This window comes from Rhipicephalus microplus, chromosome X (assembly GCF_043290135.1).
Source record: "Rhipicephalus microplus isolate Deutch F79 chromosome X, USDA_Rmic, whole genome shotgun sequence".
In the NCBI taxonomy this organism is placed as follows: Eukaryota; Metazoa; Arthropoda; class Arachnida; order Ixodida; family Ixodidae; genus Rhipicephalus; species Rhipicephalus microplus.
This window is the reverse complement of record NC_134710.1, coordinates 339,328,546-339,355,678: the sequence shown is the minus strand read 5'-3', so window position 1 is coordinate 339,355,678 and position 27,133 is coordinate 339,328,546. Positions and strand designations below refer to the sequence as shown.

Here is a 27,133-nt window from a genome sequence, read left to right as displayed (position 1 = left end):
CCCCACACCTCGAACAATCACCCGTCCTCCTCTGCCCAGAGGGTGTAGACAGCAGCCACGCAAGGCGCACAGCTCGTTTAATTGCGGACAAATTCATCAAACTTCTTCTCGTTAACTACACCAAGATAATGAGCGATAGAAATGAAAAACCACCTGCGCATGTGCACAAGCCGTCTAGAAAATATTTCAGACTGTGATGAGTATGTCATAGAGGTTCGCTTTATGTGTACCATGCATTTGTGTTTGTGTTAATTTGTATTGCTAGCGTGGGTTTGAAAGAAAAAGGTATTTGTGCTCACCTCGCACAGACATTGTTTTTTTTTTATTTAGGTTCTAGTCCACCTTACGACAAAATAAATATTGCTTTTTCTCTCTGAATTTTGTGCGCTGTAATGGATTACTGTTGCTTGTGACAACATGCGTGTGCGAAAATCCGGGAAAGCTGCCGGAATGGTTGCGACTGGGTAAGCGGTGCTCTCAGAGGTCGACTATACCATTTTAACCTCATCACATGCAACGACCGAGCTGTATTGTGTGGATAAAACGTTCATCTTCAAGAATTCAGGCACCGCAGTTGGTTCTGTTCCTCGTACTCAGCGCTGTTATGATGGCCATAGCGCTGTGGCGCGCACACTGCGCCCGTGAACGCGCTTGGAGGCGGCGGAGCAACAGTGGTCTAGCAGCGCCACCCCGAACTTGCGGCGGAAGGCAGCAAAACGCCCCAATGCGAAGGCCGTAAGGGGAGCACCGGAAAAGGAGTCGAGTCCAGCCGTAGCCCAGAGAACGCCCCCCCCCCCCCCCCCATCCCGCGTCCCGCAAGCTAACGTCCCGGTGCTTCGCTGATCCTCATAGGCCGCCCGTGACAGCGTCATTTCACGGAATCTTGCGTGCGTCCGGCGCTCGCCCACCGCCGGTCAGATTCACACAGTCCTGCACGAGACGTGAGCACACTGCTGTAGCAGGCGGCTTCTCGTTAAAGTCCCTAGATATCTTTAGGAAAGTACCGCCAATCTTTTAACCAAGCCGCCACGCATGCTCCTCTCCCGCCTCTGGCCTCTCGGGCCATGACGAGCATCGCGCGTGTTATCAGCGTGACATAGCATTCTTGATAGGAGAGTGGCACGAGCCGGGTTATAGGGCCGGCGCCCGCACGGTAGCTGTTCTGGAAAGGATATAGATTAGGTTTTAACACTTTGGAGAGGAGGGTTGGACACTTTGGAAAGGATATGGAGGAGAGTGTCCCTACTTTTTCTACATTAAGGGGCTTTAATTCGCGTACGTGCGCTCTGCCGCTCTGCGCTCTGCGTAACGTGCGCTCTGCGTGCCGCTCTGCGCTCTGCGCTCTGCGTAACGTGCGCTCTGCGTAACAGCCGCGGAGCCTTCCGGCAAGCATACACTCGGTAGGGTTGGCGGAGTTCCCTGACGGCGTGCACGCAAGCTCACAATTGTCGCACTGTGCTGTACATTGGGTAAATGTACCTGTGTTTGTTCACGACTTGCCTCGACTGCCATCTCTGCACCGTGTCGGAGAGTCGAGGAACCCGGCCGTAGTGCATTTGTTCGCGACGGCTGTGGAGAAGGTTGCATTCCTTCCCAATCGCTTTGTAGGGTAAGCCTTTCGCGAACCTATCTCAACAAGCAGCATGACGTTTCTGTTCAAGAAACTTGCACAATGGCTGCAAAAGGCGTACAGTTCTGGGAACCCATTCTGGGACCAACATTCTCCTTCACATTTGCTCCCCTCTATTTGGCCTGGCTTAGTGTCTAACGTATTTCAGGTCGACGTAGAATTAATCGCCAACTCTTAAGAGAGAATAAATATGACCAATCAATCTCTGAAGAAATCCACAAGGTTAATAAAGTTTAAAAAAGATAAAGTATTGTATTTATGAGACAGTACATGGTCAGCAGCGACAAAATGCCAGATACTCCATACAGGCAGTGAAAGTAAAGTTTATTTTTTGTGAATTACACAGAACTGACTTGCTTTGCAGCTTAGACGAGCACTAATTCGATTGCATCCTCACCTGCGCATACAGTAGGTCACCTTCAACAAGAAGTGACTTGCATAACAAAGGATTACTTACATCCCGCCTATATTGCAAGCATCATAGTGCGCAACCTTCACAGCGAAGTATCTCTAATAACTAAATATTATGAGTATACCGAGTGGTTTGTTTCAAAAGTATTGGAATTTACTTATGCCTCAACAGCCAACTCTGGACAGTCTTCAAACACAGTAATTCGTTGCCTTCGGATCACAATCATCGTGGCATCTGATTGCTTGTTCCGGCGCTCTCTTCTTCCTTTCAGCAATGCTCAAAGGTCACTACTTCCCCGTCACGCAACTCAAGCGCTTTCTCCACATGTGCATCAAGTCCACGAGAAAAAATGGCAAGTACCCCGTTGCGTGTCACAAGTATAGCCGGCTAAAACCTAGGAATTATTACAAGCTCCACTCACAGCCATCACTGTTCCAACCATATAAAACTTGCGCAGACGTCACATTCATTGCAACAGGATAGAAAGGTGGGCTAATTGGTAGTTCACAATCGTTTAGTGAACTGAAAGCGCGGGGGAAAACCCCAAAAACGCTCTTGCTGTGTGCCTCGTTGCTTCTTGTGTGTTCCCCGCACTTTCGTTTCGCTGAGCGATTATGTCAGATCTATTCACACCTTAGCGCATTTTCACGCCACCGGCCCCTTTCTCCCCGTTTAGACAGTTGGTGTGCCCACGGAGCCACATAATTGTGTCACTGCTTTCAAGTCGAAAACTTGAACGTCCTTGTCAAATTATTGAAGATTGTGGCAACACTGCTTAGCCAATTGTCATATTTGAGGCAGGAACAATGAACATTTAGTTTTTACTATGCGTGGCAATTTTATTGGTGGACGGAAAATACTTACGGTCTAAAGCAAAGAAGCTTGCGCGACTCTTACGTAGATGATTGACGAGCGCTTCCCGGTTTTACGGGTGCCGCAGGTATTTATTCTCAGGCTGTAACAAACTATGCACTCGGAAAAAATGGAGTATTTGAGAAGTATAATTTTGCTACACAACAATTACCGTCACCTGAGTTGCTCGCATTTTCTTTCTTGAAAAACCCGGCGCAGGCCACTTTCCTGCCGCGAATGCTGTCACATTTATAACGCGCGCTCCGTTCGCGACCGTGAACTACCGAAATCATGGTGTAATGGCGAGAAAACCACTCGAAGTAGATGACGATTATTGTTTGGTAGCAGGAACACTCTCTAAATACACACTTTTTATTGCTATAGCAATTATATGGACACTCTCCACTGGATTTTGCCGTCAGCGTCGACGTCGCTGTCACTTACAATATATGTGTATACGCATATATATATATATATATATATATATATATATATATATATATATATATATATATATATATATATATATATATATATGTGTGTGTGTGTGTGTGTGTGTGTGTTTGTGTGTTTATTGATTTGATTTGATTGATATGTGGGGTTTGCCGTCCCCAAACCACCATATGATTATGAGAGACATCGTAGTGGAGGGCTCCGGGAATATATATATATATATATATATATATATATATATATATATATATATATATATTCGTATAGGAAAGAAGACGCACGTACGAAGTTATTTTATTGACTTTTCGGCCGTGGGTCCGGCCTTCATCAGAATACAGTTTATGGCACGAGTGCTGTTTATATACATGTGCATATCAGTAAGATACAAATATGAAAACCGGCAAGAAAGGCGATATATGGGCATATATATATATGCAAGTCACACAATATGAAGGGCGCCTAATCTACGAGTAAAAAGATATTGCTTCTATGCGCGAGCACGTTGTTTACAAATAAAAGATAAAGCACATAACATGAAGAGTAGTCCGACCGGTAAAAGCAAGAGAAAAAAAGAAAAAATATATAAAATACTAATAAAAATAACAAAGACGTTACAAAGCTGCTACGTAATTAACGGATACAGACAATGTAGTGCGACTTGCTGAGCAAGGTTGAAAAAAGAAGGACAGGGTGATACAGGTTACGCAGATAGGCAACTAAGTTCTCCTACGTTTTCATTCAGACCAGATGCGACGGCGTTGAACTTATATATGAGGAATGATTCACGGGCTTCTCTATCATAATTTGTGCGGAAACCAGATTCTAGTAATGTGACCTGTAGGTTTTCAAAAGAGTGGCCAGGCAGGTGCACGTGTCTTGAAATGGGCAAGTGGGGCAAGGTGTTAGCATGAAATTTATGGTTGTTCAAGCGCAGTGTAAAAGGCCCTTCTGTTTGACCAATGTACTGTATTTCACATAGCGCACATTCTATCATGTATATCACGTTCTTAGAATCGCAGTCAAGATTGCCTTTGATTTTTAAGGAAAAGTTGGAACCAGTACTGGTGACCTGTTGGCATGTGCGCATGTAAGGCATACTTTGCATCGCGGTTATTGGCAAGGATGGCACCCTATCGTGTCAGGACTGTTTGCTTTTGATGATGATGACGATGAGAGTATGTCTCGAATAGTTTTAGCTTTGCGATACACTGCTTTAGGTGGTTCGGTGAAAATTTTTCTTAAGCGTTCACTTTGCATTAGAATATTGTGGTGCTTTCTCAGCACATTCGAAACACGCGGAACTGACGCAGAATAGTTAAAAACTAAGTTTGTCTGCGGTGAGGGAGTCGAGTTTTTAGCCGCGCACAACAGCGTTCTACGATTATGCATGTCGGCACGTTTTATTGCGTCATCAATTAATTGCGGCGGATATTTTTGTTTGACTAGAGCATTCTTTAGTGTTCTGCAATTTTTTCGAAACTCTGATTGCTCTGAGCAGATTCTTTTAAAGCGTAAGGCCTGACTGTAAGGGATGCTAGTTTTGCAACGTTTCACGTGGCTACTGTCAAAGTGCAAATACTCTTGCCAGTCTGTAGGCTTCCTGTATAGAGCAGTGGATAGCTTATCATTTACAATCGAAATGCTTACATCAAGAAAACTAAGAGTTGATGTGGAATAGGTATGAGAAAATGATATTGATGGATGAGCATCATTAAAGTCAGATATGAAGGAAAGCAACTCCTGTTCACCATGCGGCCAAATAAGGGAAATGTCATCAATGTAACGTTTATAATGAAAAGGTTTCAGCGCGCGGGTTTGCAAAAATTCACTTTCAAGCTGGCCCATGAATATATTGGCGTAGTTGGGTCCAATACGCGTACCCATTGACGTGCCGCTAACTTGGACATAGTGTTGCCCTTCAAATTGAAAGTTATTTAGCTCTAAAATGAGCCTGAGCAATACTGCTAATGTGTTGCTGTCGATAAATTTACCCGGTGATGCTGATTTATAGGACCTGGCGACTGCCGCTATTCCGTCTACATGCGGAATGTTGCTGTATAAAGACGCTACGTCTAGCGTGACCAAAAAGGAACCTTGAGGAACAATCAGATCAATTATAAGAGAAACAAAGTCGGTAGTGTCCCTTACGTAAGATGGAAGCGATGCTGGGATACTACTGATCAGAGAATCGACATAGCTGGACAATTTTTCTGTGACAGTACCTATACCTGAAATAATGGGACGGCCGGGGTTGTTTATCTAGTGTATTTTAGGCAAAAGGTAAAAACGACCAGGAACAAGACTTAGGGGAATAAGAGAATGAATCGCATTGTCAGGCACCTTTTTGTTTTCCCGAAGCTCTATCAAAGTGCTCTGGACAAGAGATTTAAATTGTTCAGTGGGGTCGTGATCCAGACGCTTGTAAAAACTCGTGTCTGCGAGCTGTCTTTGGGGCTCTGCTTCATAATCAGACTTGTTCATTACGACAACAGCCCCACCTTTGTCCGCAGGCTTGATGACGATGTCATTGCGACAGGACAAGGCATTTAATGCTTTCATTTCACTGGTGGTTAGGTTAGGGCGAAACGGCGTTTGCTTTCGATACGACTGTAGTACGTCTCGTTGTACAGCTTTGATATACATATCTAAGCATCTGTCTCGTTGTGAGGGAGGTACCCAACGTTTTGCAGAAGGTAATGCGCTGGTGGAACCATTTGTATTTTTTGGAACCATGTGTATACAACCATTTGTATTGAAGTAAATTGTAATCGGTGGGTGCCATAGACTTAGCATACGAATTTTCAGAAAACTTCATGGAGCCAATACCGGGAAAATACGAGAAATATAATGTGGCGTTTCTTACGTAAGGCGCCAGGATTACGGTGCGAAATTTGAAAATTGAAACTTCAACCTTCAATCTTCTCCGGTAATAAAGAACTTACGAAAGTGATTTTATGCCATTACAGTCCTCAGAGCGCAGTTATCAATCTAAAACGACTCATTGTTTGTCTTTATTGCATCTTTTTAGTTTGCGCTGACCGTAAACTGATACCTAAACACGAAAAACCATTGGCTGCGGCAGCTTCATTTCCGATGAAGGCGGAAATGTTGAAGGCCCGTGTGCTCAGATTTGGGTGCACGTTAAAAAACCCCTGGTGGTTGAAATTTCCGGAGCCCTCCACTACAGCGTCTCTCATAATCATATGGTGGCTTTGGGACGTTAAGCCCCACATATCAATCAATCAATAAACGACAAATCATTTTAAAGCGAGTCCTTTCGTTTCAATGGGTGTGTTTATGAGTGCAAATGCGTATGATAACACCAGTGCGATAATAGTGAATACTGTTAAATTTTTAGGCATACCAGTTTTCAATCATATTTCCGGAGATCTCAGCTAGCTTTTTCACCCAGCTCGTACGGCTTCATAAGAAGCATTTGCTTTTTCTGAGAGAATATACAGATTATTTATCAAGTATCAATGAACGATAACTAAACTTGCATTTCATGCAGAACTAATCCTAGGCCACACCGGCAAAATTTGCCGCACAGTCTTTCAAAAGCATAATGAGAGCTTTGGCTGCATTTTACGTATATGAAAATTCTCATCAAGCATTTTTCTGAACCCCTACCGCCTTCTCTTGGCCTTCAAAGCGGCACTTATAATAGAAGGTGTTACTCTTAACATTATCTCTATGCGCACAATTCAGGCTATTGTTACCGCAGAAAATGCTGTTCCTCTATCATATCAAACGAAAACGCTGGGTGATAAAGAAAATTAGACAAAGCTTTGGACAGAACACACGGGCCAGTCATGGAATATTTTGATATGGCACGTCATACAAGGAAAGAATCCGCTGGAAAGTATTTTCATTAAGACATCGACACGCACTCCTCACGAACTGATTGTCATTAAGCATACTAGGTCGTTTTCACTGACCAGAAGCCTGATATCCTTTTGAGGCATGTCGTAGTTGGCTACGCCAAAATAACACTGACTATCCGGAGTTATTCAGCACTCCGTTTCAACATCGCCTTTATTGAATGTTGAAATTAGACAATGAATATCTCAACTTTGCTACGATTTTCAAACGCAGTAGACTTTCGATAAACAAAACCTTCTTTAAAAGGGATGCTTCAAAATGTAAACATCAATATAACTTTGTCTATCCATAGAAGGGCACTATGTTGACGAAGGTTCATTATTGGAAACCTGTCTTTTTATGAACTTGGGTGGAAACCAAACGTTACCGGTAGCTTACATGTATACGTTGTTGCCATAAAGAAGCCCCGAAAATGGCGTTTTGCTCCTCCTAAAGACGCAATTAGCGCAAACGATTGCACACGGAAAGACAAGGAGAGGCACTTTCCTCCCTGTGGAACAAAGCACCCGTTTTTTTGGAGCTACTGCAGGAATGTCCGCGCCGTGTGCAAACGACCCATCAGTGCCTGCACAGGCCTGTTTCCCTTTTGACGGTACCTCAGCATGGTTTGGTGTAGTGGTTAGTGTACGCGCATGCTGACTGAGTGGTCGCGAGTTCGAATTCAGTGTGTTTTCTTCGATTTTTTCTAAATATATTTCTCAATGTGATGCTTACACATCGATTGTGCATCTATTCAAATGCCAGCACGCACTTCTGAAGGCTCGTTAAGCCAACCGAAAACCTGATATTTCTTTTTCTAATTGTTGCTCCTTTGAGGAGCAACCACGAGAGCGTTGTTGCTCCTTCGCTGTTACTTCTAAAATGGTGCAATGGGTGTGGCAAATCAGTTACTCCTCTAAAGGAGCAACCTTGATACCCCTTTTCTTCGTTCACTTCTTAAAGTGTACCTTAACATGTAGGGTGTCACGCAGTCAACCAAACCCGCAAGGACACGGGTTTGATTCCCGGCCACGGTGGCAGTATTTTGATGAGGGTTAAACGCTTATAACACCTGGGTTTACGCTTAGATTCTGGTGCACGGTAGGGAACCCCATGCGACAGAAATTTATCTTAAGTCCAACCCTACGGCGTGCCTTATACTCATACCATGGTTATGACACTAAAAAAACAGAAATTATTATTAACGTTGTTCGTCTATGAAATTGAAATGTCGGACATTAATGCCTAACTGCGATACAAAATAAATGGCGAACAAAACCCCATATATCTGGAAGTTGCATGAATTGAACTGTAAGTGAAGTGTTCAAATTTCATCTGTGCTGCCATACAGAATGCGTTGTTGATCATTTAGTGATCTCTAAAAGGAAAGAAACGTATACAGAATAAGTAGGACCTTGCTATGACGACGCCATGCTTTTTTTTTTCATCATTACAAGCAAGAGGCATCGCAAGTGTCCTTTTTTGTTATCCTATTGGGACACACAGTTGAAAATATGATCTCTGTAGGTTGTGAGGAGGAGCTACATATCTGTAGTTATTGCAATTAGTGTTACTGATGCTGACCACTGGGCTATGGATGCCGCTGAATCTCTAGAGTACTATCTTGAAAGCGATCACTGTGCAAAACTTTTTGTGTATGATTTCACGCGAATACAAAAATCTCGTAAGATAGCTGCAGCAAAGTGCATTCCGTTTTACCTTAGCTGTATCAAACACTTCAACGCTATTTTTTTTAATAAAAATAATGTCGACTATATTTGCAACCTTCGCCCGTCTGAAGCCCCGCATGAACCGAGCACGTTTTTCGGTTCATCAGAGCATCGTTTAATGCACTGTATTGAAACTAAAACCAGTTGAATTCCTTAGAACGCGTCTCAATATTGTCATTGTATACAAGCAACTAACCCACAGCATCTTAAAACAAACAAAAAAATCTTTTGAAACATCCATCAATTAGCCACGTCCATCACCAAATATCAATAGCGAAGTATATGTCGCCCTCGCCGAGGAACTTCATTGCCTTAACGCTACATTTTCTGGACGCATAGGGCATTCAAAAAAAAGAAAATATTTAGAGTAAAAAAAAACAGATGGTATAGCAACTCACGTTGTTGCTGCTGTCGTTCACATAATTTTGTTGGCTCGCTTCTTTTTTTTTCTATTCATCATGCCCCTGGCGATTAGTGATCGACATATTATACACGTTGAAACATCAAACTATCAGCAAGGCAAATTGTAACAATAGGAACAAAAAATTGAAGTTCGGCCTATAGCATGCAGAGAAATAAGGATGGCGGGAAGGAAAAATGAATGAGGCACAACGGCAAAGGAATATAGACAGGCAGAGAAGTAGTGTGGAAGAATAAATACGAAAGGAGCATCTTTTACGATTCATTGAAGAACCGCGGAGCCATTAACCATATTGTGGTGGGATCCTATATGTAGGCGCCCACTGGCCTCTTCACGCGATATGCGGCAGGCATTGAAAGTGGCCACCTCATGTTGTCGCAAGCTCCCAGTTCGCAGAAGACGAGCTGAAGTACAGGCATGGTGGCGCATCATGCTTCATTAAGCGGGTCTGTGGTTTTTTGCTGGCATGGTTATGGGAAAAACGAGTATTTTCGCAGCTATGTAACTTTCGTTAAACTCGAGACAGCTTGTAGATTGATTTATCTCCTTCTTATGGCCGTTTGGCTCCTACAGCTCGACAGACTACAAGTTCACTAGACGTATATTTTGAGAACAAATGCCGGCACACGTTAGAATACAGATGAAATTTTTATTCATCTTTTCGGCCGATGCTCTCCCAAGGTAACAATGTTGAAGTCTATCTCGCTGACGTTTTTTTGTTTTTCATTGCGAATGCATTCCATAGTCGGGCTATGTCAGGCATCTGGCTTTGTCCGCGACGTCGGCGGGAGGTCACACGCCGGTAGGTATTACCTCTCCTCTCTCACTTCCTCTTCCCTAGAAACATCTGCGGGCGCGCACGCTTATCCCCGCCCCTGACAGCCGGAGCATGTGGTGCAAGAGCGTAGAAGAGGGCTGTGAAGGGTAGTGCCTTGCCGCTCCTTCTCTCGACGATCGCTCTCTCTCCTCCATGCGCCCCACTTTTCTGGCCACTCACGCCTCACTCTCGACCATGCGCTGGCTGGGCGCCTCTGAAGAACATCCGGAAATGTGTGCTCTAGATGCCGCTGTGAAACGCCTACGCCGAGACGAACATGCTGTTCGTTTTGCTCCCTTCATACTATATTTAAACGTGACTAGAGTTTAAAACGCGTACTGCGTTTCTCGTGACAGTAAAAACGCCAGGTGCGACAAATCGCGCTATATGCTTCACGGTGTAAGAAAAAAGATAGAACATTATTCCCTCTAACGCTGGGTTCTCATTGGCGAACGCCGTTGTGAACGCTACGCAATGCATTGGCATTTCCTTACAATTCCCTTCGGTTAGAGGGGGGGGGGCATTTTTTATTTGTTTAAACCTACTGCCGATATCATCTGGCATCAAAGCCGGAAAAGGGTGTTATAGTGAGCAAAATAACAATCAAATAAATTCAATTGCAAAAGTTTACAATATAGCGAAGAATGTCTGATTTATAGCCAAAGATACATGAAATGAAAGCAGCAAGCGAATAATTCACCACGGTGATCAAGTGGTTATGATGCTGGACTGCTGACCCGCAAGTCACGGTATCAAATCCCGGGCGCCCGTATTTTAGGTGATGGCGAAAACACTCGAGGCCTTTTTATTCAGATTTAGGTGCACGTTGAAGAACCCCGGGCCCTCTAAATTTCTGGAGCTCTCTACTACGGCTACTTTCATAATCATACAGTGGTTTTCTCGTGTTAAACATCACTAATTATTAACCGGCAAAAGATTACTGTAGATGACATGACATTGTTTAATACATAAAGAACGGTACAGATAGGTTAAATAAGGATTGTAAATAAACAAGATATTCCAAACAGAATAGTCAATTACGACGCACTAATGGATAAGTTACTTACAGTTACAAATAAACTCATGACGCAACTTAATCGCGCTGTGTTAGTAAAGCTCCTCCAATACCGTACTAAACAACCTTATAGATTCAGCATTAGCAGTTCATAGGTCATATTCCTTCTAGGCCTTTATTGGTGTCTGAAAGTAACAATATCTAAAGCAGTTACATTGGCAAATGTGTTCAGTAAGACTTGAAGAATCTTAATTGCGTGTAGGTCACCATGATTTTTGATATACGTATATACGTAGAAGGGCCAATGTTCAGCCTCCGAACATGCTTGTAAAATTATATGTATATATATATATAAATATATATATATATATATATATATATATATATATATATATATATATATATATATATATATATATGGCCTGACGAAGGCCGGTCCCCGACCGTAACGTTGGCAATAAAGCATCGTTTTTCGTTTGCTCGTTTGCTTCTTCTGATGACTTATAACTCGACCGGAATCCAGGAAGACTTCCAAGAAATATATATATATATATATATATATATATATATATATATATATATATATATATATATATATATATATATATATATATATATATATATATATATATATATATATATATATTGCTGCTATTTCAACTTGTCTATCGTCAGACGCAGGCATCCACGACTTTGTGGGTATCATGAAGCATTTCCATATGGAGCAGTGGCCTGTGATGCCTACGACATCAAACCTGACCAACCTACTGGCCGAGGTTACCACGCAGTTGGGCTACTATCCACTCGTCACCATCTCGCTGGCCAAGGTCTATGAATCCCGTGGACCAGTGGTCAGCGTGAGTGTGCTTGCGTACGCTTCATGGCTCACTAAGTACACACTTCGAGATCACACATCAGCCAAAAACATCGAGTGCTTGCGGCTCCCTTCTGCAACGAGGCTCTTTGCTATGACCTTAATCGCTCGTTAGAAATCATTGATAATGATGATGGTTGGTTTCATGTTTCTCTTATTAGGTTTCAGAGAGCCCGGCAGTGAAAAAAGTAACCATATTTCGTTGGGAAATCTTACGAGTGCCTCCAATAAGCTCCTGTTTTGATGCTGTGGCACCTGGGATGTAGTATATTCGTGCGACGCCTCCAAATTGTTATTTGGTTTACTCACCCGAACAAGTCGAAGTGCAGCTGAAGTACTTCAAAAAAGTCACCTTGGAGTGTGGATTATCACAATTTCTTCCCTGCCAAATTATAAAATCGATGTGAGAGTTCACAGAAGCTAGCGCAAACAGCATATTTTTGAAAAAAGAAAAACTAAAAAAACATCGGTTGTGGTGATATTGGTACTTTGTCCCCTGAAAGATTGCGGTGTCGTCTTTTTCGGTATAACAGTACGCCTGCAACAGTAGTTCATGTGAAGATAGGACAAACGCTTGTTCACATTGCACTCAGCTATATGCGATTATGGCAGGTTCGATACGGCTGATGCAATTACCGCTTCAAGCATAACACAAACACTTCGACACGTCACCTGGACTGCTTTAGCTGATGCCGCCCGCAAAACACTGATTGTTTTTGCCGAGATAATATCTCGGTATGCTTTGGTAGTACGTCGGCATGCATGGGTAACATTTAAGCAACAGAACACAAAGCTACATGGCGCTTGCGTCCATCCATGTGTTTCAGCACACGCTGTAGAGCATTCGTGTTAATCTAGTGAACGACTGCACGTGAAACGCCGGTATAATAAAGAAAGACAAAATACCATAATTGTTCACGCCTATTTCATTTTTATTTTTTGTACAAGCGCCTTCACTCTTACCGTGTTAAATGTTCATGCGAAATTTCCTCATATTTAGCGTGATTACGGTGCTCGGTTGATGAGCCAAATGTCGCGACTTCAATCCCGCTATGACAATCACATTTAGATGAAGGCGAAATGCTAGAAGCCCGCGTACTTTAGAATTTGAGAGTGTGTCTTATAGAACACTAGATGGCCAAACTTTCGCCAGAACCTCCACTACGGCATGCTTCAAGCATATTCATATCGCAGTTTCACCATGTAAAACTCGCACATTTTCGTCAAAATCCCCATTGTATCAGAGCTCCAGATTTGGGCGAGTTTTAGTTGCTACGTACGTGGCGTTCATAACGTTGTTGCGTGTGCAAGATCGATGCCTTTGGCTTATAATGGCAATGAGCCGAAATTCTGCGCATGCGCAATGTCCGCAGCATGTTCTTATATACTTACGCAACACCATTACTAACGCTATTCTTATGGAGAACTGAAACTCGCTAAGGTTTTTATAATTAGCGCTCCCCCTCCCCCTCCCCAAAAACAGTGCAGAAAACCATAACGTGTGGGTAAACCAAAGTTAACGTAGTTGGAACTGAGCCACTAATTATCAGGAGATAGCAAGGGAAGCCCTTGATGGCGTGAGAGGCGAGCAGAGCACGATATACTTACGCTTAAACGAAATGGAGCTACACAACTACTACGCACGCATATGCTGACACTGCGCTGCCCTGAAGTGCGCGCAATTGATCTGTCATCTCAGCTTTGCTTCTTTTGGCGAAAGCTAACACTGTGAACTCAGTGGCTATGACGCCTTCTTATTCTGACCGAAGAATACCAAAGGAACCAGACCAGGCCCCGATCAGCCAGACTCTATTCTCAGGAATCCTCATTATTTTCATTGTCGAGGACCTCCAGTAACAGTCAACGTCCCGAAACTGTTCCGAGCAATAAAGCAAGGGGTTTTACGTCCAAAACCTTGATATCAATACGAAAGACACCGCAGAGGAAACCTCCGTAAATTTTACATGCGAAGGAGCTTTTTGACTAGCCTGTGTAACGTTGTCCCTCCGTACACCCTCACTGCGCGTGCTCGCCTATCACGTCTCCTGCCACATGCTCGCGTCTTCCGCCGAGACGCACCTGCTCACGTTGCGTGCCGGCCAAGGAAGACACTTTAAAAACTGTCACTCCCTTTCCCCTATCTGGCCTCGCAACGCCAACGCGGGCAACGTCTGCTATTAAAAAACCGACTGCTCGCGCTGCACAACTATTCACTGGCCACCCCGTATATGTAGGCACTGGATCACGCGTTCTGAATTCATTAAAGGGCGCCTTTACTTGGCTTTCGCTTGATGAGCGCGAGCGTCAACGTCACTGCGAGTGTAAGCGTTGTTTCCCACTGCTTCGCACCTACACATGGTTAGCGGCAGATGGCTAAATTTTGACCACCAGGTATTTATTTTATTTGCACTGACATCGCAAGTATACACGGTCCTCTACAATTTTGCCTCCATCGAAATGCGACCACCACGGCCGGGATCTAATGCGCTTTCAAGCAACTCATGTTGTGAATTAATCGCTGAAAGTACTCATTTTATAACTTAAACAATTAGCCGGGCGGCAAGCGTCTTCTTTTTTTAGATGAAACACGACAGCCTCACACCAGCCGATGTTCGCGCAGGCACAAACTGAACACAATGACGGCAATGCTAATTCTAATAACTGTTGGGGTTTAACACTCTAAAACTACGGTATTGTTGTGACAGACGCAGTTAGGAAGAGATGTGCCGGGCAGCGTGTTGTTGTGTTGCGCAAGTTATGCGGGTGTTACTGAACGTGGAGAGAGTACTCGACCAGGCAACTAACGACGCCTATCGGTTTCGTGAAGAGGAACGCGAAAGAACAATGCATGGGAACAAAGGAGACTGTTGTTCACACAGGTCACGAGCAGAGACGTCAAATTCACCCCCAGTTTGAGACAAAAGGGGGAAAGCCTACCGGGAATGTAACTCACAAGAGTGGAAGCTTGGGCTAGTTGGTGCGTAGGCATATTTGCAAGATGTTTCAGCGCGCGAACAAAGGAAAAAGGACAGGGTAGACAGAAAGAGAGCTGACTTCCAACTAACTTTATTTCACAGAGTGGCAAGAATATATACTGCTAAAAAGGATGATAACAGAGCATGAAGGTGAAATGGAAGCCTAATCTACACATCAGTTCCAAAACACGTGTGACGGGTCCTGTATTGCCTAAAAGCCAAGTCAGGTAATCACGTTCAGCCTGTGATAAAGCAACCGATGATGTGCTTACACATTTATCTCCTAGCAAGTGTATTTTTGCGGCTTCGATAATTTCTCGGCACATCATCGGTTGCTTTATCACAGGCTGAACGTGATTACCTGGCTAGGCTTTGAGGCAATAGAGGACCCGTCACAAGTGTTTTGTTACTGATGTGTAGATTAGGCTTGCATTTTACCTTCATGCTCTGTTATCATCCTTTTTAGCAGTATATATTCTTGCCACTCTAGATTAGATCTGGGGGGTTTAACGTCCCAAAACCACCATATGATTATGAGAGACGCCGTAGTGGAGGGCTCCGGAAATTTTGACCACCTGGGGTTCTTTAACGTGCACCCAAATCTGAGTACACGGGCCTACAACATTTCCGCCTCCATCGGAAATGCAGCCGCTGCAGCCGGAATTCGAACCCGCGACCTGCGGGTCAGCAGCCGAGTACCTTAGCCACAAGACTACCATGGCGGGGCTATTCTTGCCACTCTGTGAAATAAAGTTAGCCCCGCCGCGGTGGTCTAGTGGCTAAGGTACTCGGCTGCTGACCCGTAGGTTGCGGGATCGAATCCCGGCTGCGGCGGCTGCATTTCCGATGGAGGCGGAAATGTTGTAGGCCCGTGTGCTCAGATTTGGGTGCACGTTAAAGAACCCCAGGTGGTCAAAATTTCCGGAGCCCTCCACTACGGCGTCTCTCATAATCAAATAGTGGTTTCGGGACGTTAAACCCCACAAATCAATCAATCAATCAAATAAAGTTAGTTGGAAACCAGCGCTCTTTCTGTCTACCCTGTACTTTTTCCTTTGTTCGCGCGCTGAAACATCTTGCAAATATGCCTACCGGGAAGCGTGGGTTGCAAGAACCAGACCAAGCACGGTCGTCTGGTGTTATGTTCATTGTTTGACATTCACGTGTGCCGTTTGATAATGCCACGTGGACGCAATCAGTGGGCCTACCAAGACATCGGCACGCACCCTTTAGTGACAATATGGGTTTTCGCGCATGTGGGCGAGCTTGTCCCCCCCCCCTCTCCACCCGTCGAACGTCAATATCAAGTGTTCTTAGCACGACGGGGCACCTCGATGGCGCATGTACACATTGTCAAAGCACACGGCCTGATGGTGTTTATAGCGGCTCCTATAGATGCGAAAAGACGTTTCGTGCTCGAGCTCAGGGAGCGCGTGCCTGGAAAACGGCTACCGGCAGACGCCAGCCGATACACGGGCTGAAATGGGAGACAGTGCGACGACATGCGTTGCGCAGAGAACCTATACTTTCGCGTGTTACATTTAATAACGTAATGTTTACCAATGCAGTGTCTGTTGTGGAAGTTCGTCTGCCATCGGTTGTCATATCAGCCCCCACGTGTGATTGGCTTGTGTGGAGACTATTTAATTGACCGCAGATTTAGAAAAACTTATAGATCACACGTACAGTGGGAGTCGATGATATGCGAAGCACGAATGGGGAAGGTTGATAGGTCACATTCGAATCAGCACAACGTTACGAGGCAGACGTGAACTGGGCCGTAGATTACTTCCATGTCATCGTTATCATGTTTGCGCCTGTAATTTGCACTCGTCGTCTATTTACGTCACCTAATCTCAAATTCGGTATATGTGAAAATAGCGAAACAGTCATGAGCGTGCTGTGAACGTAACAACATGTAGTCACGCTTTACGTGACACACACGTCATGATTATCATGTTCGGACGTGTCTTTTATCTTCGTCGTCTGTTCACGTCACGTGATATCAAATTTTGTATATGTGAAGCTGATTGATACGCGGGATTTAACGTCCCACAACCACCATATGATTATGAGAGACGCCGTATAGTGGAATGCTTCGGAAATTTCGACCACCTGGGGTTTTTCAACCTGCGTCTGAACCTGAGCACACGGGCCTACAACATTTCCGCCTTCATCATAAATGCAGCCGTCGCAGCCGGGATTCACTTCCGCGACCTGCAGGTCAGCAGCCGAGTATCTTAGCCACTACACCACCACGGTGGGGCATACGTGAAGCTCGCGAAACGGCCGCGAGCACATCACGAGCGTGGTATGCAGACATCTTATTACATGACACGCATGTCATAATAATGTTTGGACTTGCCATTTACCTTCATCATGCGTTCGCGTCACGTAATACCAAATTTCGTATTGAAATATGGGAAGCTAGCGAAATGGCTGCGAGCACATCATGAGCATGGCGTGTAGTCATGCACTTACATGACACGCATGAAATGATTTGCGCGTGAGGGCCTTCCATTTACGTTCGCAATGTAGTCATGTCACACCATACCATTTTCGCGATATGTCATGTGAACAAAGACCGCAGGAGCAGCAAGACCAAATCATGAGATTCAGGACATGCATATAATAATATTCATGTCATGACTAGTCATTTATGCTCGTCATACAGTAATGTTCTGCCGTATCAATTTTCGTATAGATTCTAATATTCAAATTAACGGGCAGGAGAGCTAAAAGTCGTAGCGGACCGACAGACAGACAGACAGACAGACAGACAGACAGACAGACAGACAGACAGATAGATAGATAGATAGATAGATAGATAGATAGATAGATAGATAGATAGATAGATAGATAGATAGATAGATAGATAGACAGATAGACAGACAGACAGACAGACAGACAGACAGACAGATAGATAGATAGATAGATAGATAGATAGATAGATAGATAGATAGATAGATAGATAGATAGATAGATAGATAGATAGATAGATAGATAGATAGATAGATAGATAGATAGATAGATAGATAGATAGATAGATAGACAGACAGATAGATAGATAGATAGATAGACAGATAGATAGATAGATAGATAGATAGATAGATAGATAGATAGATAGATAGATAGATAGATAGATAGATAGATAGATAGATAGATAGATAGATAGATTCGAAAAGCAATGGCAAAACTGGCTGAAGTTCGCTAACAAATGCTTCGCATTGAAGAGAGTGTGTTTGGATGTGAAATGAGAGCGGAGGTTCAGGCTTGGACCAGGGCAAACGCCTGAGTGCTGCAATAAAGCGTCCCTTTACCAGACTATGGCGCTTCTTTCACGCTGCCACCGAGCACTTGAGTCATTGAGGAGCAACCATTCGGAACCTCAAGAACCTTCCCGGCTACTTAGCTTATGTAGAAGCTAAACAAGGAGTAGGAAATTAACTGACGCCATGGTGGAGGGTTCCGGAAATTTTGACCACCTGTTGTTCTTAACAAGACCTCAGTCCAGGAACACAGGCCTGTAGCATTATCACCTCCACAGTAAATGCAGACGCCATCGCTGGGATACGATCAAGCAGCCTGAGGGTCAGCAGTCAATCACATCACTACTAGACCACCGGGGCGGGTAACAATGGCACTACTGGCATTGCAGTAGCAAGGCATGTGCAGGTGGTAACTTCCATGACCTCGTGTATTAACAGCAATGTACAAGAAACACAAACAATGCTCTATCAGTCTTTGCATCAGTGAGTGCATGGTGCGAGCCTTCCATCAGAGTGCAGCAGGCTGTGCGGACAAAATTGAAAAGGACGTAGTTTTAGTTGATACATTTCCATGCCTGTACTTTCGGCGTGCTAGCGCGGATGAAGCAAGATCAACTACTGTTTCGCATCTTTGAAAGCTCCTATTGCTACAATGGTAGAAAAATAGTGCGAATGTCGGTCATCGTTAACGTCAAAGTTTTGTGTCATTCTGAAACAACTTTCACTTCCTTGTGAATACAGGATATTAAGTCTACAAGGCAGAAAATAGGAGTTGGGTGGTTGAGGATAACGATGACACTCGATACTGATGTTCTGTAACGAAATCATCCCTGTTGTAGCACTCGAACTTGCGTGAAATTCCAAAGCACCACAGTACATGTGAACATGGTCTTCTCTCTCGTATCAACAGCTCGACAAACCGACACTCCTGCTCCGAAAGGTTGGCTTTCAGACGGATATGACGATGGCTGCTATGCTGCTGTTCACGCTGGCAAAGTACCTGCAAAACTTCTGCGATCGATATGCAGTCTGTCTGCAGAGAGGACAGACCGAACACATTGTTGCCACCATCATCAAGTTCGAACAGCTATTAAGCTTTGTAAGACATCTGGTGCCTTGCGAGGGGGTTTCACTCATTAACTGTTTTCTCTCTATTATCCCGCAGTACATGCGTGCCCCGGGAAAGCAGAAGAGAATTAAAGTTAAGGACATGGGAACTAAAAATGTGAGTACCTGCTTCGTGTCTAAGCAATATTAGTCCGCGTTGAGCAAATCCGAATGCATCATTAGGCATTCTGATATGTTAACCTATATGCTAACTGCATCTGCAGATACACTGGCCAACGCTTCTTACTGCTGTTTTGGGACGTCACCATAACATAACGCCAGAAACTGACGTCGTAATTAAGTCTCCTCTTTATCTGAATGGGTTGGACGAAGTGCTGGAGCAGAGCGACGAGTAAGTATCAGTCGAGGCTTCGAACTTGGATGCGGCTTGATAGCACTCTTGCCATCGGGAGTTGTTGTACACATCCCCTTTCTTTATCAGGTGTTACTGCGTCACGGCTCGACAACCATGTGCATTTATTTAAAATTACCATTACTAGACGCTCTCCTAAATTACATTACTAGTTGAAATGCATTATACGAATGCGTGAACAGCAACGTAATTTTGAAACTTGAATGTCTATGTGACTAGTGCGTGTCTTCTTTCAATCTATTAGGTGCTGTACAGTTTATACCAGAATCTCCGTATCGCATTATAGAATAGCACTGGACCCCAGCTTCCTTGTCCACAAGACTGAGACTTGGGCTGCTAGCTGGTCTTCCTTATATATATATATATATATATATATATATATATATGGAGAGAGAAAGAGAAAGAGACGTAGCGGGGAAGGAAGCGCACTGGCTCCATAGTAAACGTAGTGTGTCGCCACTGGTGAGGCCCTCCTTCGGGTATGCTCGGAATGATAGTAATGCAAGGCCCACTTGGCGAAATAAATATTGGGCCAGCCTTCGTCACACTGACGAAGGCTGGCCCACGAGCCGAAACGTATGTGAATATTAAAAGTGTTTCGTCGTACGTCGTGCTTTCCCGCTTCCGCATATATATATATATATATATATATATATATATATATATATATATATATATATATATATATATATATATATATATATATATATATATATATATATGTATATATATGAGAGGCTAATGCGGGTGAAGAAAGATATGCCCATTACTGCGTTGTATGCAATAACCATTTAGCGGGTAATTGTAATAGCCCTTGTAAGCGTCCATGAGAGAAAAGAACTTGTAAAACAATGCATTCATCAAGTCTGCAAAGTTCGAACAATTACAGTGAACTTTCACTTCAGTAAACTTTCACGTTCCTTCATTCGTTCGTTCGTTCTTTCGTTGGTTCGTAGGTTCGTTCGTTCACTCACTCACTATCTCTCACTCATGCTGGCGCTTGCTTGTTCGTGCTTGCTTGCTTGTCAGCATTTTCATTTCCAGGTCTGTGGTGACGCTGTACATAGGCTACACCATTTTCTCGTGGTTCGCGCCACTCATCGTGAACCTGGACGCGTCCACTAACGTGAGAACGTCTCGACACTCCCGGCACAATCGCCTTTGGTCCAAGTTTCAGTGCCTGCTGCTCTCGGAGAGCGTGTTCGGGTTCGCCTACCTTCACGCGTTTGCCTCGAAACCTGGCTTCGACGTCAAGCAAAGCGCGGTAAGCTCAATTGTGGTATGCAGTGTGCACCAGCCACGAGTATAACTACACTGCTTTACTGGTAGCGTCAAATGGGCGCTAAAGTGATATTATAATTGATTTCAGACTGATAATTTGTGCTTTGAAAACCATTGTTGTGATTTTGTCCGCCATAGTCTCAACAATAGGAGAACTATGTGTCACACGATTCCCAAAAGCTTCGACTGTGATGTCACATTTTTAAATTTTCTTTTCTTTTCGCGTATTGTACTCCATTGGCCAAACGAAATTTTCTGACGCTTCGTATGATATATCTATGGCTTGCAAGGAAGAGACGTGCTTCATTTTTACTGATTAGGAACTACCTAGACTCAACTGAACGCCATCAAAATCTAAAATGTCATGCCGAGTTGCGCGGGAAGTACTTATCTACGTCGCCTACTGCATTTTCTTTACGCCCTTTTTTGCCAAGCGTCATCTCCAGTGAAGCGTGGTCTTTTTGGTGTCATGATAGTACAATGTTTCTAATACAAAAAAGGCAGATCCCACGTACAGTGGGAATCGGTGATACGCGAAGCACGAATGAGGAAGGTTGCTATAGGTTACTTTAAAATCGACACAACGTTACGCGGCGGACGTAAATTAGGCCGTACATGACGTCCATGTCATGAATATCATTTTTGGAAGTGCCATTTGCCTTCGTCGTCTGTTCATCTCACGTAATCGCAAATTGGGTATATGTGGGGATGGCGAAATGGCCGCGAGCACGCTATCAGCGTAGCATTTAGTCGTATGTTACATGACATGCATGCCATGATTATCATGGTGGGACGTGTCATTTACCTTTGTCGTCCGTTTACTTCACGTGATACCAAACGTGGTATATGTGGAGCTGGCGAAACGACCGTGAGCATGTCATGAGCATAGCCCGTAGACATGTTTTTTATGACACGCATACCATAATTATTTTGCCCGGACGTGTCATTTACCTTGGTCGTCTGTTCACGTCACGTGATACCAAGTTTGGTATATGTCGAGCGAGCAGACGGACACGAGCGCGCTATGAGCCTAGCATGTAGTGAGGTTTAACATGACACGCATGTCATGATTGTCACGTTTGGACATGTCGCTTACCTTCTTCGTCCGTTCGCGTCACGTAACACCAAGTTTGGTATATGAGAAGCTAGCGAAACAGCCGTGAGCGCTTCATGAGCGTGGTATGTATTCATGCTCTTACATGACACGCATGTCATAATTATCATGTTTGCACCAGTCATATACATTCATCATTCATTCACGTCATCTAATACCACTTTGAGTATATGTAAAGCTAGCGAAACGACTGTGAGTGCACCACGAGCCTATGGCCTGTAATCAAGACTTACATGAGATGCATGGCATGATTTCAACGTTAGGGTCTGTCACTTCTGTTTACCATGCAGTCATTTTATATCATGGCAGTTTTGCCATCATGTCATGTGAACAAAACTATCGCAAAACCAGCAAGACAATGAAATGTAAATCGACATTCATTAAACACATGTCATGATTTTTATGTTACGACTAGCCACTTATGCTCGTTGTACGCTCCTGTTATGGCACACCAATTTTGGTATCGATAAAATTATCAAAATGGCCAGTAGCAAAAGTCGTTGATAGATAGATAGATAGATAGATAGATAGATAGATAGATAGATAGATAGATAGATAGATAGATAGATAGATAGATAGATAGATAGATAGATAGATAGATAGATAGATAGATAGATAGATAGATAGATAGATAGATAGATAGATAGATAGATAGATAGATAGATAGATAGATAGATAGATAGAAGTAGCGCTACATGCAGGTCCTCACAGTTGCAAAAAATTCGAATCACACATCCGTTGCATGGAACACAGACTTTAGAACCACAAATAGAAGGTTGCTAGGGTGACGGCGCATGAGAAGTGGCACCAAAATGCTGTACAAAACTTCCGCAAGCTGTAGAAGCATGAAAATTGAATTTTCGATATCAATGCTTTATGAGCACGAGAAGATAACATTTTACGTCACATGTTCACGCCGGCGCGCGATGCAGTCAGTCAATTTTTGCGTTTGGGGGGGCATGTAAAGCTTTTGCTTTAACAGTGAAAACAATAAAAGGACCGGGAAAGCATGACATGGGTAAGCTACGTAGCAGAGTAAAAGACTTGGAAACTACAATGCATGGCCAACCAAACTTAGAACGCGTTACGGCACCGTAGTGATAAATCAGCGCAAAACAAAACACGAAAACGAGGCAAACATCCTATGAAGTATTGCTTGATCGTTGTCACTTGCTAAACTGAAAGTACTGATTGATTCAAAGTGGCTGGTTGTTTAGTAAATACGAGGTGATTTCAAGATATATCTCTTCTTATAGAAACACCGTTTGTATATATAGCCTGAAAGATTGGATATGTGCTGTCAAAAGTAGCAACCACTGCACTTCTGCAGCGGGTCAATAGCCACCAGAATCGCTGAAGGACTCTAGATATTAAACAAATTTTTACTAGATGTGTGACGAAAAAAAAAGTTTGATTTTATAGCGGCATATTGCAGTGGAATCAGCATGCCGTCAAATTTCTAGATTGAAGGCCTCGTTCGACGTTCAATTTAACTGTATTGGAGCTTTCCCAAATTTACTTGAAGCTAACACCACTCTGAAGGCGTATTGAACATTCATGGCTACAATTATAACATTTCAAAGCTTCTTCGCGTGCCATACAATTGCAGCGCCGTGGGTGCTCCGATGCTCCTCAGTGGGTGAGGGTGCCTTTAGCAGTGGCTCCTGTCTCTGTATCAAACTCTCCCCGAAGCTTCACGACCAATAAGAATATTGAAGGACTCTGGTGTTAGTGTTGTAGTGCCCCAAATGATATGACACTAATTTATGTAAGATAGAAACAGGGACTTATACAAAATAAGTTTAATACTTCCTGGAAGAAAAAAACAAAACTTGCATAAAATTTCAGTCACCTGGGAGAATTTACTCACCACCATTCCCAAGTAAGAATTTTATGATAAATCTTGCTCAAATATTACACCAAGGCAATCAGTAGAGGGTATAATTGAAAGAATGAAATTATGTACACCGAAACTCGTTGAAGTGTCACTGTTTCAATTTCTTGGTCAAAAAAGTATGGCGTCTGTTTTATTGATGTTCATTTTCAACGAATTTGCTGTGCTTCAAGATGATAATTTTGATAAAACTACGCTGGCTTTCTTCATGGCATCTGCGGCATCTTTCGCACTAACAATAGTTTTGATGTAGCCTGCATATATAATAAATTTTACATCATGATCAATGCTCACTAAGTTATCAATAGAAATCCAAAAGAGCAACGGCCCCAAGATACTTCTTTGTGGTACTCATGCAATAGGTGGTTTCACATTGGATGTGTAATTATTGATAATCACTTTTTACATAGATTTCTCAAGGTAAGACTATTTATTTCTAAAAAAACTCCCCGGAAGCGATAATAGTTCAATTTTTCTATAAATGTTTGCACTTATCAAGTTACGCCACGGTACACGCGTATAAATATAAGTACTCTAGGATTCTAGCCTACTTCGAAATTCAAAAACCACCGTCACGAGCGAAGCCGTGTCTTTTGGATCGGCAGCCGAGCACTATAGCCACCCCCAGAAATTTTGTAAAAAGAAAAAGTTTACTTGGGACTTGAACCCGTGCCATGCCGATCTGACGGCATGCGAGCTTCCAGCTCAGTCAGTCAACCAAATCGGCCATAGCGCCAGCCGGGCGCGCAATAATTTGATTGTCGTTATTAAGACACTATGGTCAAAGACGCGAGTCTAACACGCGACTGTGTTGTAGAAAACTGTTTTTAAGGTATTTTTCGTCACGAAGAACTAATATTGGAGGCTCAAACCAAAGCTTAGTCTTTCTACTACTTAGATCTTCGAGAAAATTGATGGTTTCGAACTAGCTTTCTTTATACGTCCTTTTTTTGTCTCGAAAAACAAGGTGTGATTTCGGTAGCTCACCTATGGTTCCATTGTGTAAACTTTATTTGTCATGAGAACAGAACCGCAAAGCATGATCTTAACAATGCTCTATTGTGAAGTGCAGTAAAGCTCCTGGAACTTGTCTCTTTTTAGAAAGTTTTGAAATTTCCGCCTGTAGGTTTTTTTGTGCCGGAAAAATGACCTCATCCCATTGAAAACGTGAGAGCTTTCAGTCGGGGACGCTAGGAGCGCGTATTAGTCGTGTGGGTTTGAAAGTGGAAGTTAGTGCGGATGTGAATGCAGAGGAAGCTGACGCTAAGTAAAAAAAATGTTTGGCCGAGCAAAAAATGGGGAAAATGATGGTTGCCCAGAATGAACTGATGATAGGAATTCTCGAGCTGGAGACTGCGTTGGTGACAGAACGAGAAAAACGAGGGTGATGGGAGAAAGGCTTAGGAAAGCCAAGGAGGCGCTAGCTAAGGTAAACAACGGAGCAGCCGATGGAGAGAAGAGTTGGGTTTCGGCACCCAGAACGGCGGAATCGAGAGGTAAAACAGGTTTGAAAATAAGAAGTTCAAAGGTCACAAGACCCAGCTTCCGCGGAATCGTTGGAGGGAGGGGAGGGGACAAAGCAGCTGTCGCTACAAGCGCGAGTAACCGCCAGGTACGGGACACTCTAGCAAAACTGTCGGAGCACGTAATAATTTCTGCAGACTTAAATTAAAATTGATGTGCAGAAGCAACCAAAGAGAAGGTAAGAGGCGAAGAAAGGGCCCCAATACGGACATTACAAGGACATAAGCTAGATTCAGTGATGGGGCAAGCGAGCGCAAAACTCACATAAAGCTGATGGACAAAACATAAGATTGCGGGTGGTCTGAATTATGTCTTGAATGAAGAATCGTCAGGAGTAGAGACCACATGGGTAAAAGGGGTCGATGACGTGCGCCATTTCCCTTTAAGTACAGGTATAGTGGTATGCACGATACTGGAGGTACCGGTGCGTCACGGCAACCTGCAAAGGGCGGTTGTCGACGCTAACAAGACGATATGGCAGATGAGTCGAGTTAGAGGCTTTGATGTACTCGAAATAAACACAGAGGTGCATAGGTAGGGTGGTGTCCAACGAGACAAAATTCAGTTCAATAGGAGGCTAGGTCATAAGGTCGGTTGGTGACTTGCAGAACGCGCAGTAGCTTTTTTAAGGGGAAAGGGGGGCACGTGAGCCCTTCACGTTCCAGGATAGCTAGTAACGAGGAAAACAACCAGGGGGACTCTTTGACAGCTGATGTAGACAGACACAATTCTAAAATGGCCCCACTATCTAAGATACGTAGAATAAAAGGGAGAAATCGACATAGACGTTAGGGCCGAGGCAATTCAGACGTAGGGTATATTAAAATGCAGGGTGGCAGAAACAGGTTGAAGGGGAGAGAAATAGCAGAACAGCTAAGGGAGGAGAAGCTGATGGTATATGCCTTTGTAGAAACACATATTAGGAACGTGAAAGAACAACCCAGCAATACGGACTATGCATGGGAGTAATAATATTGCAGAAGACAGCAGAAAGGGGTGCTATATGGGGTATTTATTTATAAAAGTACACACTGGCAAAGCGTCAAGAAGGAGTGCGGAGAACATTTATGACTAAAAGGGGAAGTGGCAGGGGCGATGACTCTCCTGGGTTTTGTGTACTTGTTGACAGCAGTGGAAGCTAGAGAGAAAAAAAACATGATCGGTTAAGGGCGATCAACATAGATGAATATCGGTCCAGAAGCTTAAGTAGTGATCAAAAACGTATCAAGCCGAGTTTTGGAGGAGAAATGAAAATGGGGAGGAGGTAATATGAGCAACCACGTGGTAATATTTTTTTAAGAAAGGCAAATAGAAACAGCAGTTCAACAGATTTATATAATCATAACCGAGAATACTAGAACAGAGTGGACGTACACAAATCGAACTCAGTTGTTTGAATTACAGCTTTCTAAGTAACGGGTCAAATCAACCAGGAAAAGAAGACACAAACCCAAGAGCTAGTGAGGTGAGGAAGTTAAGAAAGCCATAGTAGGACGTCAGGAAGCCCCCAGGAAACACAGGTATGCTGAAC

General features: G+C 43.5%; 1 protein-coding gene across 1 annotated transcript in view; it reads left to right on the top strand.

Annotated features, from left to right (window-relative positions):
- LOC119162035 (uncharacterized) overlaps positions 1–27,133 on the top strand; it is a 97,669-nt gene that overhangs the window by 7,465 nt on the left and 63,071 nt on the right. Inside the window, exons 3-8 of the mRNA XM_075876704.1 lie at positions 2,314–2,394; positions 11,873–12,048; positions 19,220–19,408; positions 19,475–19,534; positions 19,641–19,768; positions 20,834–21,053. Of these exons, the coding sequence (XP_075732819.1) occupies positions 2,314–2,394; positions 11,873–12,048; positions 19,220–19,408; positions 19,475–19,534; positions 19,641–19,768; positions 20,834–21,053 (854 nt within the window). The remainder of the gene's footprint in view (positions 1–2,313; positions 2,395–11,872; positions 12,049–19,219; positions 19,409–19,474; positions 19,535–19,640; positions 19,769–20,833; positions 21,054–27,133) is intronic.